Source organism: Podarcis erhardii (genome assembly GCF_964252035.2).
Source record: "Podarcis erhardii genome assembly, chromosome: 11".
NCBI lineage: Eukaryota > Metazoa > Chordata > Lepidosauria > Squamata > Lacertidae > Podarcis > Podarcis erhardii.
In genome coordinates this window covers 18713103-18729651 of record NC_138501.1, presented here as the reverse complement: position 1 = coordinate 18729651, position 16549 = coordinate 18713103, and the positions used below count along the sequence as shown (strand labels likewise).

Sequence of the window (16549 nt, the reverse complement as noted above, 5' to 3'; positions counted from 1 at the left end):
TTTTTTCTCGTTAAATACTTCAGAGTAGTCCATTTCATTCCAATCCAAAATACCATCTGGTTTTTTCTAATCTCAAGTCTTGGTGTCTGTGTATAATTATTTATGGTAATAAAGTCATCCTTGTGGTATGTGACTGAGTGTAATGTGCGCCATCTTAGTGATATCTTTTTCTTCTGTATACAGGCTGGTTTAGCAGGAGCCCCAGCCCGGGCTGTGTCAGCTGTAAAGAATATGAATCTTCCAGAGATCCCAAGAAATATAAATATTGGTGACATCAGTATAAAAGTGCCAAACCTTCCCTCTTTTAAATAAATTGTGCACTCCAGGTAAAAATGAAGAACAATAGAAGTTGATCGCAAATGTTTACCAAACCAATGTTTTGCTGTTTAAATAAAAGGTCATGTTACTCTGTAGAAATCCTTTATAAAATTATGTGAAGTAGATTGTGCTTTGCTTAGTGAATTTAAAGAGAGTGGGTGGTTTGTGATTTCCAAATAAAATTCCTGTGCCCATCTAAAGCAAGCATATAATGTTCTGGAAAAATAATTCAAACTGTTTATTTACTTTGTATGGCATTTTTTTTGTATAGACTAAGCTCTGTAATTAGTACAGCAGTCCTGTATACATTCCTTCAAGTTATTTAAGATCCTGATTTAAATGTTGCATGAAAGCAATTCAGCTGTATCTTCTCTTGCTTTTTAAATAAAGTCATAACTATGTGGACTGCAATCATTTGTTTGTTACCTTTGTGGATAGCAATAAATGACTGTTCCATACTGTATTAACCTTAAATTCTAATGTATATGTCACTTGAGATGAACTCTGACCACAGATATGCTAGTTTTCAGTCAGAAATCCTGACTTAAATTCAGTGTAGAAGTTCTGTTGCAGAATCTGGGTGCCTACAGTAATAACAGCACATAATATCAAACTGCATTAAAATTGGATCATATAAACCATTTGCAATTGTGCAGTGTAGGGAGGAATTCAGTGTAGTACTAAATTAAAGTTCCTTAGCAGTATACTAGTTGCAGTAGCAGAATGACTTGCACGAGAGGAAGCCAGCATGGTTCTTGTGGCTGGCTGCGTAACAGATTGCTGTAGCCCCAATACTTTCTGTTGCACAAGCTTTCACTAGCACAGCTGCTGCACTGTACAATCATTATTCTTGCCTTTACACTAGTGCAACATCCCTTAGACTGGCAGCCAGAGAACTTTTAAGTAACAGAGAACAGTAAAGGAAAACACCCTGGAGCCTGACATTTAATAAGACTCTGGAACCTCCTTTTCATAATTTTTTACTTAAAATGAAATAACTATAGATGCATTAAGGGTTGGGATTTTAAAAAAACTAAATAGCTTTTGTATCTGGTTAGCCAAACCGAAAAGTGACAAACATACTTATTTGGAAAGAAGCTTGAGATTCTTAAAATTCATAGTTCTCCGAGCCTGTTTCAAATAAAGCTTCTTGGCTGGATTTTTATTGCATGCAAGGACCTAATGAAAGCTCTTGCTTTTTTCTTTCCACACCCATGTAATCAAACATATTCTCCCTAGAACCAGAAGCTCACTTAGATAATTGGTATTGAGCAATAGGTTGCATGAGAGATTTTGAGGATTTGAGTACGTAAGGCATTGTTTTCAGATAGATTTTCCACAACAAATACTGGAACAATTTAATGAAGGAGCACCTGTATTTTGGGGTATTCAGTTGAAATATTGCAGGCATATCAGCATAACCATCTGCATTGGGAGCAAGGTGATTAGTTTTGAAGTATGAAAATTATTGTTGAGCACACGTCTGAATAGAACTGGAAGGAAAACAGTTACACTTGTATATCTGGAAACTAATTGGGTCTGGAAACAAGCCTTTCCATGTTATGGAAAGCTTTATAATATGTTTGTAAAGCTGGTGGTTGTTTTTTAATTCATGGATGAAAGGGACCTAATTTCAAGTCAACATGTTCCAAAAGACACTGTCTTTTTTCAGTTATTTTAAAACTTTCTGTAGGAAAAAAATGGTTCTCAATTGTCCCAGTTTTCTCAGATGATATAACTCATCAAGAACATTGTTTGAGCTCCCTGGTGTAATGGAATACACAGGCAGCTGTGTTCTCTTTTATATATATGGCTAGAGCTGGAGTACCCTATGTGGATCCTTGCTAGATTCTGCTAGATTACTACTCCCATCACTTCTGACAACTGACCATGATGGCTAGGGCTATAGGAGTTAAGTCTACAAACACATTGAAGGCACAGTGGTGACTAGAAAGGTCACTATGGAAGGGTTAGGGGAAGGTAATCTTGGAGAATCTTGGGATGAAAAATAAAAGCACCCTTCCTATCGCTAGGCTGCATGTGGGTAATACTTAAAATGGCTAAGCACTTAGGAAGGCAGTGAGCTTGGGTTTTGGGAACCTGGGACAGATAAGGCTGGCCCAAAGCTGGGTACTGAAGACAACCAGTGCCAGCTTCAGAGATCCAGGAGGATATCAAAAGTTTATTAAGAGGCCCAGAAGAGTTAGTGAAGGAACATATCTGCTCTCTGTTGACTTCTGCCCTGTCCAAAGAGGTTCTACCACCAAGCCCAAAAAACATTGACAGCCCGAAATAAAACACTTGTAAAAGCTTTAAGCATATGTTGGATGCTGTCCTCAGTTTCATAAATGTAGTCCTAGGGTCTAAATGTAGATAAAGACCAGTTAAAGTTTATTGACAAGCTGATTCTGAAAGAATAGGAACCCTGCAAACATGGTTTTGGGTTTAAATGTAGGAACCCGGCTTTGTAGCTGGCACAACGTATCTTTTTTATTTTTACATAGAATATTTTTAAGTCTTGTTCATAAAGGTAAAGGCAAAGGGACCCCTGACCATTAGGTCCAGTCGTGGCCGACTCTGGGTTTGCGGTGCTCATCTCTCTTTATTGGCCGAGGGAGTTGGTGAACCAGAGCAGCTCAAGGAAACGCCGTTTACCTTCCCGCCGGAGCGGTACCTATTTATCTACTTGCACTTTGATGTGCTTTCGAACTGCTAGGTTGGCAGGAGCAGGGACCGAGCAACAGGAGCTTACCCCGTCGCGGGGATTCGAACCGCCGACCTTCTGATCAGCAAGTCCTAGGCTCTGTGGTTTAACCCACAGTGCCACCCACGTCCCTTCAAAGTCTTGTTCATACTTTTGTTGTTTAGTCGTTTAGTCGTGTCCGACTCTTCGTGACCCCATGGACCAGAGCACGCCAGGCACTCCTGTCTTCTGTTCATACTTAATGTTAATTAAAAATACTTTGAAGGCATGGGGTGCTTTCTGACTTCATTACACTAGCATTCTTCATTCTTTCGCAAAACAATAAAAGCAGGGCGTACAGGGGCAAGCCACAGGAATTGGGGAAGAGGAGCTATCAAGGCTTGAATGAAAGAAGTGACTGATCAGAAGGTCAGTGGTTTGAATCCCTGCGACCGGGTGAGCTCCCGTTGTTTGGTCCCAGCTCCTGCTCACCTAGCAGTTCGAAAGCACATCAAAGTGCAAGTAGATAAATAGGTACCACTCCAGTGGGAAGGTAAATGGCATTTCTGTGCGCTGCTCTGGTTTGCCAGAAGCGGCTTAGTCATGCTGGCCACATGACCTGGAAGCTGTCTGCGGACAAACGCCGGCTCCCTCAGCCTATAGAGCAAGATGAGCGCCGTAACCCCAGAGTCGTCCACAACTGGACCTAACTGTCAGGGGTACCTTTACCTTTACTTTTACACAGTTCTCACCCCCCCCCTTCAGTCCTTCCTTGTTTTTCTCTACAGCAGTAGAGAGAGCTGCCCATAGAAAACAGAAAAATCCAGGATATACCTATAGCTGTGATTGAGCTATAGGAAGGTGAATGAGATAGGACTGTACTCTCCCAGACCCTTTCTTGCAAAGGTCATTATCATGGCAACCAAGGCAGTTTCTGTTCCAAAACTGGGCCTGAAACCAGATAAACTTGATGTTCTATGGAGCAGTTTGCGTACAACCCCTACAAATGTGTTCCGACATCTCATATTGGGTGGCTTCTCTATTCTGTTTTCTAGGCTGTTGCCAGAACATTTCACCGACCACTTCTTATTCAGTGTATTAATTGCTTCCTGCCTCGTCCCTAACCATTTCTGTTAAGATTTTCATAAACTCTATAATCACTAAGTGGGTGGCCATAATCTCAAGCCCAGCTAGAAAAACAGATACACAATATCGTCAATCTTTGTTTGGTTTCCCTTTACTATATACACCACGGTTAAGATTGCTCTTCTTGTTTTCAAAGCTCCTTAAGGGCTTCTTTCACATCTTTGCTTCCCCATCTCTTGGGGAAAAATGGAATGCAGAATTACTTAATCATTCCTCAGGCTAAATTCAGATTTATGCTATCCTGTCCATGGGCTTTTCTGTTCCCTTCCCCAATAACTGCATCGAGATTTTTAAAAGTTCAAATTCTTTGCAAGCTAAGAAGATGGGCTAAGTTGAACTATTGAACTAGAACCAACTATATGAACTGGGATGTAGGGGATTCTTGGAGGCTATGTGAACCTTAAATTTAATTGGTATTCTAGCTTATCAATGATTATATGAAAATTCTATATAATTCTAACATGGCATACATTTAAATGTTTCAGCATGTCTTTTTAAGAAACAGCTTTACTCTCTTAATGTACAGAGAGGTGATGACATATAATCCAATGAAGATGCAAAATGCACCTGTGGAAGCCAACTTTATGCTGTGCCTGTATAAATAGGATTTCCTCTGAGTTGCTGCTCCACTCCAGACCTGTTTTTCATGCCAGTGCTAAGCTCCAATGTGTCTGGAAAAAATAGAGAAAATCTCTAGCATCAGGTCCTGGCTTCTCGGGATGCACTAAAACATTTGCACAATGTGCACAAAGAAACTTGTAACAATTGGTTTTATTCTGGTTTTTTTTTTAATAGGGTTAGAAAAGGTAAAAAAAGATCAATAATATACTTCAAAGTAGTTCAGTGTGTTTTCATTTCCATTTCTTTGCATTCAAAAAGGGGGCCAAACATGCATACAGCTCTTGAATTTCCTATGAGTCATAGGTTAATGACTGCAGTACAGAAAACTGAAAGGTTGCTTCTACATTATTTGCAAATGCTCACATTTTTATACTAATCTTGTGGGTTTCGGACATTTTTTTTGAAACATCATATGTGCTTGGTTATGGAAAACACAGTCTAACCTGCTATTTGCAAATGATAGAACAATCTGTTTGCATTAGATTAGAGGTTAAGTTTGATTATCTTGATTACCTATGTGCTTCAAGAACTTCTTGTTGGCTGCAAAATTCTGTTACATGGCAGATGTCTTCAGACACCTGAAGGTTCTCATAAAGATAAGAATGTGCTAGCAGATTCCAAAAGAGGTTAAGCTAGAATCCGATGGATATAACCAACAGGACTTATTTAGACTGGGTTGTATCCAACCAAGTTCTTCTGAGAGTAGAATTTACTCAGTAGATCCAACGACTAGACCTGCTAATACTGCCTATGAATTTCAGTGGGCTAATATTGTCCATTAATTTCAGGTTTTTTTCCATCTGCATTAAAGGCTGCCTTACAGGTGAGTACATGAAGCGTTTTAAGTGTTGCAGGAAACGCTGCAATTTTGGAGTTGGTGTATTTTGAAATTGTTTTATGCAGTGCCGTAGCAGAGTTCTCCTAAATATAATATGAGTAAGACAATCCACAATGGCTCAGTTCACCGCCTTGACTATCCCTTGAAAATAGAAATAATGCATTTCTGAATATTCATCTGCAAATAATCATAGCTGGAACAGCACACTTCCAGCTGGAAAAATAAGCCTGGCAAGATCACAAGCATCCGCCTATTTCTTTTTATCATGTGCTTTTAATTCAAACCAAAGAAAGAAGGACTGTTGATTCATTAGTTAAGATTTAACTCTGCTCATCCTGAACTACATAGCTCATGCAGAATTTACTCAGCAGTTACTGAATCTAGAAAATTGTTTCCCTTACTGCTCTCTGCCTGCCCACCAATGGTTTATAAAAATAAAAAAATGGAAATGGAGGTAACAGAGGGATTTGCATCATCAACATTAATACTTTTAACAAATCTGGTGGCAGCAGATCCGAGAAGTGAGATGATATGGGGCTTCTTGAGAAAAATGATCTAAGAACAGCAGGGAAGGATGAGACGGGTGAGCAGAAAAGAAGCTGAAATGCAAGCCAGCAGCCTTCTCTCAGGTCTAAGCAGATGGGCATCATCTGCACTGTAAATTATCAAAATACAATTTATGCCATCAATCCACATTCGCTGGAGCCATCTTACCTGATGGTAAACATTGAATGCAGACTGAACATGCAGAAATAATTGTTTTACCCCAGCTACAACAATGTCACATCAGGTTTACTCATTGTTATCTAAGAACTTTCCTTCCCCATAGGTCCTTTGGGACAGAGTCCTTCACATGATTCATAAGTCATTCATCTTCATTCTAAGACGGAGACTCCCTGTGAGTAGCCATCAGAGTTGCAAAAATGAGGGGGAAAGTTATTTCAACAGAAAAACAATCAGAACAAGCCAAATCTGCCTTAATATTTTCCTTAAATAATTACCCCTGTCAGCCTCACTTCCAGGAACATAAATGAGCTACAGAATTCCGATTTTTGATTTTTGTGATACATTTCACTATTTGCCACTCCTGCAGAAACTGTGAATAAGAAATATATTTCTAGTCTTTTGGCACGATGAAATAAAATGCTCAACCGGTAAACAAGACAATTATTTGTGAGAAATAGATGGTGTGAATATTTGTGGCTGCTTCCAGTCCTACTCAGTAACCACTCTTCTGTAAGGCAGAAGTGGAATTGCAACTGACTTTAAGCTCGCACAACATCAAAACACAATTGGAAGCTGGTTTAAACAAATCAGGATCTTTGTGAAGATGTCTATGTGACAGGAAGAGGAGGGAACAGGTAAAGGAGAAGAGAGCAGGCTCAATTCCTCCTTTAATGGTTGATGAAGCTGGAAATTGAATTAACCTTAGAAGAGCTGATGTGTGCCATATTTTCATTATCCTTGTGTATTCTCTGAATACTAATAACCATCAGATTTGATCTAAAAGGGTTTTTTTTTAGACTTCTAGCCACTTTACAATAAATATGTATTTTGTTGCACTTCCAAAGTCTTATAGTCAGACAAAGGCAGGCTTAAGGCTGTGCAACAATATCAGTAGCTGAGCCTGGTTTTAGCATCTATGCTGTATTTTTATGTTTAACAACTTTGATGAATTGGGGAAAACATTTGAGATAAATAGCACAAACTAAGTGTAAAGTCATGCCAATAATAACCGCAAAACAAAAGTCTTGGCACTTCTAAGTCGTGGCTTTGCATGTCATAACTTTAAATGACTGCTCTGAGGCTTATCAGCTGTTCCTATTAATACAGAACTAGTTTCAAAGTTGAGAGATGATTCCCATAAAATATGTTTTAGTGAAAACAAATGCAATTGTGCTTGAGCTCTCTGCTGCATAACTCAGGGGTGGGGAATCTCTAGCCCCTGGTACAACCTTGGCCTGCCAGGGAGTACTATTTGGAGCGTGAGGTCACTTCTCCAAAGCCACACCCACCTGTCAATCAGCTGATATCATTGGGTGGTGCCAGCTGATGGGCAGCGGTCCTGATTCATCAGCGTGTTCCCCGCAGAGGATGTGTTGGTGAAGCAAGCCCCTGCAGAGAGCAGGACTGAATTCTCCACTCAAAACAGAACTCCCTGCCACTGTGTGGGTCAGCATTTACAGATGTTCAGGATCACCTGCCTGCCTATCAGTTACATCATAATGATGTCAGATGGTTGGTAGGCAGATGGCCACCTGTAAAAGCCCGTGGATGGTGGGAGATAAAAGATCTGGACCACCTTGGTATAATGAATGCATTCTTTACTGAATACATACTAGAACTCCTGTAGTGTTACAGATTCTAGAGATTATCTGGCTTGTGCAAGTACAGCTATGGCAGTCTTGAAAAAAGGAACTGACAAGAACACAATTACTTTTTCTGTTATGATTTGTTGTTGTGTGTAATATTAACAACCACAAACTGAACAGCTAAATGTACTTGGGCAGCCAGATTCCCTAAGGCAGTGTTTCCCAATGTTGGGTCTCCAGCTGCTTTTGGACTACAATTCCCATCATCCCTGACCACTGGTCTTGCTAATTGGGGATGATGGGAGTTGTAGTCCAAAAACAGCTGGCGACCCAACGTTGGGAAACACTGCCCTAAGGTAAGATGGAAATAATAATTTCCTACTATTTCCCCCCAGTGTGTGATAGCACAGGTACATTTTTTAACCAGGTATCTGAACTTCTATGTGTAGATCAGGCAGAGGCAAACTCAGCCCTCCAGATGTTTTGGGACTACAACTCCCATGATCCCTAGCTAACAGGACCAGTGGTCAGGGATGATGGGAATTGTACTCCCAAAACATCTGGAGGGCCGAGTTTGCCTACGCCTGGTGCAGATACTATAAATTCTACCTCGATTAGAAGGTAAAAGATGGCCTGCTTTCATATTGTGCTTCCAGGCTGTGGAATTCAAGTACATACCAGCAAATTTTGGCTGCATAATTAAAGCTGATTTGGTCTTGTGCAACAAGCCCACTTTCCCAAAAGACCAGATTCTTACAAGAAGGAAAGTGATGTAAAAAAAATGTACTGGAAGGTGCAGATTTACACATGCTTGACTCATCTAACTTCCCTGCAAACAAATCAGAATTAATGCTTGATAAGCAGGTTGTCCGGAAGCAATCATTCTGTCTGTACTAAGATAGCCCTGCAATTGTGCACCCTGTAATTCAGGTGGGCACTACTGCTGAAGATGACACAGTATGGACTGCTGGATTGGATGTGCATTTATTTGATCCCATTCCAAAATCTCAAAAAAACTGTCCATTCAAACGGGCCACAGATCCATGGAGGAAAATGGAGGTGTTTGTGAGACAATGTTCAATTGTTTGCAAAACGTTTAAATACAGAAAAGGCACCCCACTCTTTACATCACATCAAGAATTAAACATCTTCAAGTGAAACAAATGGAGCCTCTACAAAATGATTAAGCAACAGTCGGTGCTATCCAGCTTGCCGTCCGTCTCAAGCCTCAAGATGACGAAGGCTGGATGTTCTGCCAGGAATGGGCCCTGGAACAAAGACTATAGATTTCTGGCCAGTTCTGTTCACAGTTGATATGCAACCACATGTTGTGGTGAGATACAAACTATTTGTCTGGATCATGATTCTATAAGCCTGTTGCCTCCAGGAAACTTTTCTGAATTGACATGTAAAAAATAAATAAAAATGCAATGCTTTTAAACTTGTTCATAAATTCTCTGGAGTTAGAAGTGAGCAGTGAGATGGTCAAGTTTGCTGATGACAACAAATTAGTCAGGTGATTGGGAGGGGATCCAAAAGGATCCCTCCAAACTGGGTGAATGGGGATTAAAATAGCATCTGTAGTTCAATGTAAGGAAGCGATAAACACCAAGGCAAAACTTCCTAACTCCATAATTACTAAGAGGGTCAAAACTGGTGGTGACTGAGATCCTGGGGTAATAGGGGAGAGCTTGATGCAACAGCTGTAAAATAGCTAAATTATGGCTTATGGGATCATTAGAAATGAATAAAAAACAAAACTGGTAATATCATAGTACCCTCATACAAATCTACGGTATGACCACATCTGGAGCACTGTACATAATAGTATTGCTGCGTTTCAGAATGATACCGCACAGCTGGAAAGCTGGAAAAGGGCAACAAAACTTATAATGCGAGTGTGAGCAACTTCCCTTTGGGAAAAAAAGGATGCACTGTTTGGGGCTGATGCTTTTGTAGCCAAAATGGCACTGCCGACAAACAAGAGGAACGAATTAGCAGCACTCTGAGGTTTCCCAAAGTACAAAAAAGAACATGATCTAAAGGAATTTCCAAAATATTTTAACGAGGACTGAGCATACTCTGTTTGTGAAATGCAGACTGACTGTTGGGGAGAAGACATGCAAAACCAAGTGGGAGGAGGAATAAAATTGAGTATTTAAGAAGACATAGCTGACTCATCCACAATACGGCAGCTAGACTGGTGACTGGGAATGGCTGCCGAGACCACATAACACTGGTTCTGAAAGACCTTCATTGGCTCCCAGTACGTTTCCGAGCACAATTTAAAGTGTTGGTGCTGACCTTTAAAGCCCTAAATGGCCTCGTTCCTGTATACCTGAAGGAGCATCTCCACTCACATCGTTCTGCCCAGACACTGAAGTCCAGCTCCAAGGGCCTTCTGGCGGTTCCCTCACTGCGAGAAGTGAGGTTACAGGGAACCGGGCAAAGGGCCTTCTCGGTAGTGGCACCCGCCCTGTGGAACGCCTTCCCCTAAGACATCAAGGAAATAAACCACTATCTGACTTTTAGAAGACATCTGAAGGTAGCCTTGTTTAGGGAAGCTTTTAATGTTTGATGTTTTATTGTATTTTTAATATTTTGTTAGAAGCTATCCAGAGTGGCTGGGGAAACCTAGCCAGATGGGTGGGGTATAAATAATAAATTGTTGTTATCGTTGTTGGAACATTAACAGGAGTATTCCACTCTGTCCAATTTTGTTGTGCTTGTCCCACTTGCTGCTTTATATTGCTGTAACTAGAGGCTGTGCCTTGCTCACTCAGTCTGCCAACTCCCAACATTTAACTCCTTAGAACTTGCCTTCCTCATCCCATTCAACTTCTAAGCTTGCTTTTCAGCTCCCCAACTTCATATCTGAAGCTACTTCTCTCTTCTGTTCTGCAGGCCTGCTTTGCACCTTCAGATCTTTCTCTCTGCTTTTATGCAACTACTCCTGCATCTTCCTCCTCCCACACATGGCAGCTTCTAGACACCCTTTTCACCTTCTGGCCAATTATGAAGCCACCACCCCTCCTATTCTTCAGATTCCATCATGCCCCTGCTTTTATTTTCAACCCCATTCCTATGCCTCCTACTCTCTCCTTTTTTGTAACCTCATTTGCACACCATTTTCACCTTCACCTCTTTTTCTCTGCTCCTCCTCTTTCTCAGCTCCCCCTTGCACACAGACCACCCCCCATTTCCATGCCGATTTGCATCGCTCTTTGCATAAACACACACAGCATGATGATATATGTTACCGTCTTTTTAAGATGAACATTGTTATGAGTTTGCAAGTGCCAGACATATCTGATCCCTGACTGAGCCTGGAGATGGGAGGAATTTTGAGGCTCATTTGGCCAACATGTAGCATTCAGTTGGGTTTCTAAGGGAGCTTTCAACCCCAACCTCTGGGCACTCTCATCATGGGCTCTGTAGTTCATAACATCTGCATGGCACTATCTTGGCTATCCCTATTTTACATAGCTACCTGTGGTCAAGCCATTATTTTTACTCAGACACACAGCATTATGGTTTATGGCCATCCTTGCACAGTAGTCCTCTTGTAATGTCTTTTTTTTTTTTACTCAACAGGATTTCAGAACCGTGCTTAGGGTGACGGAGGAATGGAAAAGTTGTTTGAGGTTCAAGAAGGACAGCAAATAAACATAATGCATGCTCAGGGGTTTATTTGTATATGCATCTTTTTATCATAACCAATATGGTGATGACTGCGATGTAAGGCGATATGCAGCAACTGGTGTCCTTTCTATAAGAAGCAGATGGAGGCTGTCTGAGAAAACTAAACCAGGATATGATAATGTAAACTAGTATTTAACAAAACGAATGCTAACGTTTTCTTGAGTTCTGCATTTCTGCATGCATTTAAATTGTTTTCCAGATGTCTTCAAAACAGTAGGGTTGAGCAGATAGGCGGTGAACAAGCAGTGGTCAGGGTCTCAGCAGTGGATTTAGCTCAGTGCTCCCATAAATACAGGTTATTTGTATCATCTCAGCACCACATTGTACACATTTTTATGAACTCTTGTTTATGTAAACTGTCTGTTTTCTCGTATTAACATTTACTAGCTTTATACTTAGGAGAATGAGACATAAACATTTGCATTCTTGGGGTTGAAGGGGGGGGGGAATCAGCTCCAAAAGCGTAAATGATTTTGCATTGCTAGGATAATCTAAAATCCCTCGTCTCACTAAAGGTCCCTCCACACCCCCAAGCATTGCAATATTTCTGGATTTTACACTGTGTGCTTTATGTCTCTGCTTGTAAGGAGAGTGCTTCTTTATAGATTTTGATATCCAAATTCTTTACAAGGATACACAAAACTGTTATCACAGGTGCATTACTGAAACATGTTTTGCATCACTTGTATGGCACAGGTGCACATGTCACAAACTGGGACTGGCGATTTAGTTCCTTCGCTTCTGTATGTATATTCAGTGGTCTTAAGCACTGCATGGACCACCTACCTTCAAGGTTGCATCCAGTAGCAATGCACACATGGGTGGCTACAGATCTTATCTTTCCAAGTGTGCTTTTGTGCCCATTCATCCACACATGAGCACTTTAGACTCTTATCTCAATGTTTTCCATCCACACTCTTTTTTTTTTTTTTTTTTAAAAAATAATATTTATTAAAATTTTCCAGAATAAAAAGGAAAGATAGAAAGAAAAGACAAATATAGTTTACACTTAGTTTCAGTGACATCTTTCCCGGACTTCCCCCCCTCCCCCTCTTGTATTCCATTTCCCTTAAATTGATTCCACAAATTCTTACCCCAAATTTTAAAACCTTATTTGTAATTTTAAATAACCCATTTATTCCAAATTAATTTATGTTATTTATCTTAATTAACCATTTCTCCTTATATTTTATATAATTCCCTAAGATCGACCCCATTTCCCTTCCACGAATTCCCCTATTTTCAAACAACAGACAAGAAAAAAGAAAAGAAAGAAAAAATATGTAATTTTACAGCCTTTGGGTTCCAAATCTCCCCCCCCCCCCGTTCCCCGGTTCCGATCCCCAAAGTTCATCCATTGTCTGCTGCCAGCCTGGTGCATCCACGTCTATATCTCAGCTCCACTTTGCCGTCTTTTGATAGCTTTTAATTTCAGAAAGTCCAATCTCGGAGAAACTCTCAGAAAAGATCATTCTTCTTCCATCCAGACATCTATGTTTAAGAGTCTAACTCAAATTCTGTTTCTTGATCCTTTTAAAGTCTGGATGTTCCAAATGCTCCAACTTCAAGTTTAGTCCAGCTCTTATTCCTCAGGTTGCTTTTTCCTGTTCTGCTGCAGAAGCCTTCTAATTCAGAAACTTCTTGTTCTCCACAGAGGCTTTTGTTATTCAGGAACATAACTTGCGTCAAGTCCCTTCCTTTCTTCAATAGATAAATCCATTGTCTCCTTTAGTATAGAAACCTCTGTAGACAAAATAATGCTTCGTTTTTGCAGCTTTCCCAAGAGATAACGAATCCTGCTCAAATTCATAGTATTTTTCCACTTGCTGCTACTGTTGCAATGTCCCAGCCTCCCTCTAGAGGGAATATGGTAACTTAATTTCTTTCAAAATCAGACCCAAAAGTCAAATAACTTGTTGCCTTTATTTCCAGTAATTTATGTCCAAATTGTAACAAATCTAACCAGCAAAGCCATCGTAACAAAGTTCTCTTTTATTTTCCTGCTTTGACAGCTACTTTGACAGCTGTCAAAGTTTCTGTGTCTCTTCACCAGTCTCTCATAGCGGATCGTTCCCGGTTCCCGGGGGGGGGGGGGGGTTGCACTTTAGTTCCCACAAATCAATCTTCTCCTCCAGCACACTTATTGTAATTTCCCTTCGTGAAGTTAATTTTTTTTTCAAATAAGCAAGTTCATCTCTCGATCTTAGTTGTCAAATCCTTGCGTTAAGCCATCTACAACAGGGGGGGGCGGACTTCCTTTTTGCACCCCCCCCCGCTCGCTCCAAATTCGTAGATCAAATTTCCCTTTTAAGTCCAATAAATTTACTCACGGGTTGTTCTTTTTAGTCCAAATCCAAAATTTCCAAAGAAGAAGTCGTTGCTCTCCGCCGAATGGCATGCGGCTTCGCTAGGCAGGGGAAGCAGTGGACTCATAGCACCACACCCCCCCGTCACCTGCTCCGCAGCCTTTAAAAAGGCTCCTTCACGGGTCGGGGGGGCGCAAACGGTGCCCGCCGAGTCACCAAGTCCATGGGCATCACCGCCCATGGTTTTTGAGGGTCCCCGCGTCGCTGGCGCGGCAGGACCCGACCCCTACCCAGCAGACTCCCTCCGGAGCTCGGAGGGAGTCCGCCATTCGGCGATGGCGCTGACCCGGAAGTCTCTGTTTTCCATCCACACTCATGGGCAGTCCTTAATGGAATGCATTTCACTGTGGGTTGTTATTGTTGTTGCCTCCCCTCAGTTTGTACTTCCCCACCATCTCCTGAGTTCAGGAAGCCAGATGTCCATTGTGGGCATGTGCACAAGTATTTGTTTATCTGCATGCATGGCCAATTGTTTTTCATAGAATCATGGAATTGTAGAGTTGGAAGGGACCCAAAGTGTCATCTAGTCCAGCGCTCTTCAATGCAGGAATCTCAGCTAAATGGGATGACAGATGGCCATCCAATCTCGGCTTAAGACCAAGGCAGGAGAGTGCACCATCTTTTGCGGGAGTCTGTTCCACTGTCAAACAGCTCTTCTTCTTGATGTTAAGTGAGAATGTCCTTTCTTGTAACTTGAACCCATTGGTTCGGGTCCTAGCCTGAAAAACAAGCTTGCACCACCCTCTGTGTGACAGCCCTTGACATATCTGAAGACGGACAGGGTTGCCATATTCTGAAGAGAAACAAAGAGGACACAGTTGCCGACTTCTACTTTTAACTATGGATTGCTATGACGACTCTACCCATGAAAAAGTGTCCTGGAAAAAGAGGGCACATGGCAATCTTCTCAATTTTTTCTGATACACCAGACTTATACAAAACAGCAGGTTAAAAAACCCAAAGCCTTGTGTTGCTTGGCTCAGTCAGCTGCCCACTGATGAGCACCTTGTCAATGGGAATAGAGTTAGATAGATGGCATCCAGCAAAAATGTTATAAGTAAACAAACAAACAAACAAACAAACAAACAAACAAACAAACTTACCTGCACCATGCAGTTCAGTACCATCAGTTGGGTAACATACAATTTTATATTGTTGTATTTCCCTTCACCACTTATCCATGGATCGGGAACATGCAACTTAAACGGGGAAACTGCAGACTGTCATTTATTTGGATGAGTACAAGGTCGTGCTGACGAAGCCGAAAAGGGTGCACACCTGGGATGCATCAAACCCACTTTACACAACCCAGGACAGGAGCCCCCAACATGTGTTGTGTGGGAATACAATTAGGGAGAGAAAAAAGAGCTGTGTTCCTACCTTAAAGGGGCCTGAACATCTAAAGTAAGGGCTGAGGGAGTGTCCTACTCCCCCCTCAACCTTCCCTGCCCGATTTCCAAGCTGCATCAGAGGAGGAATGTGCAAAAAGCCCCTCCTGCTGGAGCTTCCAGTATGGGCTCTGGACTACAAGAGGAGTCTCGGAGGATGCAAAGCAATTCCAAGTCCTCCTCACCCTTCCAGGGAACCAGCGAGGGCTTTCGCCTCCAGCCAGCTGCTGGGAGATGATGTTCAGATGAGGAGCTCCCAGGAAGGGTGGAAGAAGAGGCGGGGTTGAAGGAAGGATGGATTTGGGGCGCCCAGGCGGGGTGTGCCGCGTTCAGACCACCTCAGACAACAGCTTGCTTGGCTCCAGCCCTGCAGGCCTGGCGCTCCCGTCTCCGCCGACGACCCCCTGAGGCCACGAAGAAGAGGCCCTGACCCTTCCCCGGCTCAGAAGAGGAGGCCTTATCCTGCGCTGAATTTCTTCCTCAGTCGCTCAGGATCCCTCCCCTCGCTTTCAAGCGGCCACCATGACCGTCAAGTTGCGCTCGGGCTTCTACGTGGGCCAAAAGTCCGCCGCGCTGCTGGCGCTGCTCTTGGGCGCGCTGCTCTTGGCGCTGCTGGTGCTGGCTATCCTGTACGGGCGCTGCGCGCAGGATTTGGAAGGGAGAGGCGACGAGGCGGCGGCGGCGGCGCCCACAGACGAGGCTCCCGCCCGCGCCGACCCCTCCGCGCGGCCGCCCGGCGCCTGGGACGCCTGGCGCCTGCCGGGGGACTTGGAGCCGGTGCACTACTCGCTGCTGCTGTGGCCCCACCTGGCGCCCGGCCTGCCCGAGCCGCGCACGCACTCGGGGCAGGTGAACATCACCGTGCGCTGCCTCCGCGACACGGACGCGGTGCTGCTGCACAGCGTGGGGCTCGTCTACCAGCGCGCCGCCGTCTGGGGGCCCCTGGCGGGACCCGCCGCCGCCGCCGCCAACGGCAGCAGCAGCAGCAGCAGCAGCGTCGCCGTGGCCGAGCTGTGGGAAGCGCCGCGGAACGAGTACGCGGTGCTGGAGTTGCGCGCGAACCTGAGCGCGGGCGCCCTCTACGAGCTGCAGCTCGCCTTCCGGGGCAAGATCCAGCCCGAGCCGGAGTTCCACGGGCTCTTCGCGGACACCTATAAGGACGAAGGAGAGAGCAG

General features: G+C 43.0%; 2 protein-coding genes and 2 long non-coding RNA genes across 6 annotated transcripts in view; 3 read left to right on the top strand and 1 right to left on the bottom strand.

Moving 5' to 3' along the window:
* Positions 1-729, top strand: part of AP3S1 (adaptor related protein complex 3 subunit sigma 1) — a 25983-nt gene extending 25254 nt beyond the window's left edge. For 2 of the 3 annotated variants that reach the window (XM_081880611.1, XM_081880610.1), the window contains exon 6: positions 184-729. In XM_081880611.1, the coding sequence (XP_081736737.1) occupies positions 184-312 (129 nt within the window). In that variant the 3' untranslated portion in view covers positions 313-729. The remainder of the gene's footprint in view (positions 1-183) is intronic. The other variant, XM_081880612.1, reaches the window with a different exon arrangement.
* Positions 1-15504, bottom strand: part of LOC309352225 — a 23324-nt gene extending 7820 nt beyond the window's left edge. Inside the window, exons 1-2 of the long non-coding RNA XR_014161159.1 lie at positions 15367-15504; positions 4715-4818 (exon numbers count right to left, since the gene is read on the bottom strand). This is a non-coding gene — a long non-coding RNA (uncharacterized lncRNA). The remainder of the gene's footprint in view (positions 1-4714; positions 4819-15366) is intronic.
* Positions 4953-11603, top strand: LOC309352261. The gene is made up of 2 exons (XR_014161207.1): positions 4953-5591; positions 11513-11603. It is a non-coding gene; the product is annotated as an uncharacterized lncRNA (long non-coding RNA).
* Positions 15379-16549, top strand: part of LVRN (laeverin) — a 41270-nt gene continuing 40099 nt past the window's right edge. The window contains exon 1 of the mRNA XM_081880381.1: positions 15379-16549. Coding sequence (XP_081736507.1) covers positions 15897-16549 — 653 coding nt within the window. The 5' untranslated portion in view covers positions 15379-15896.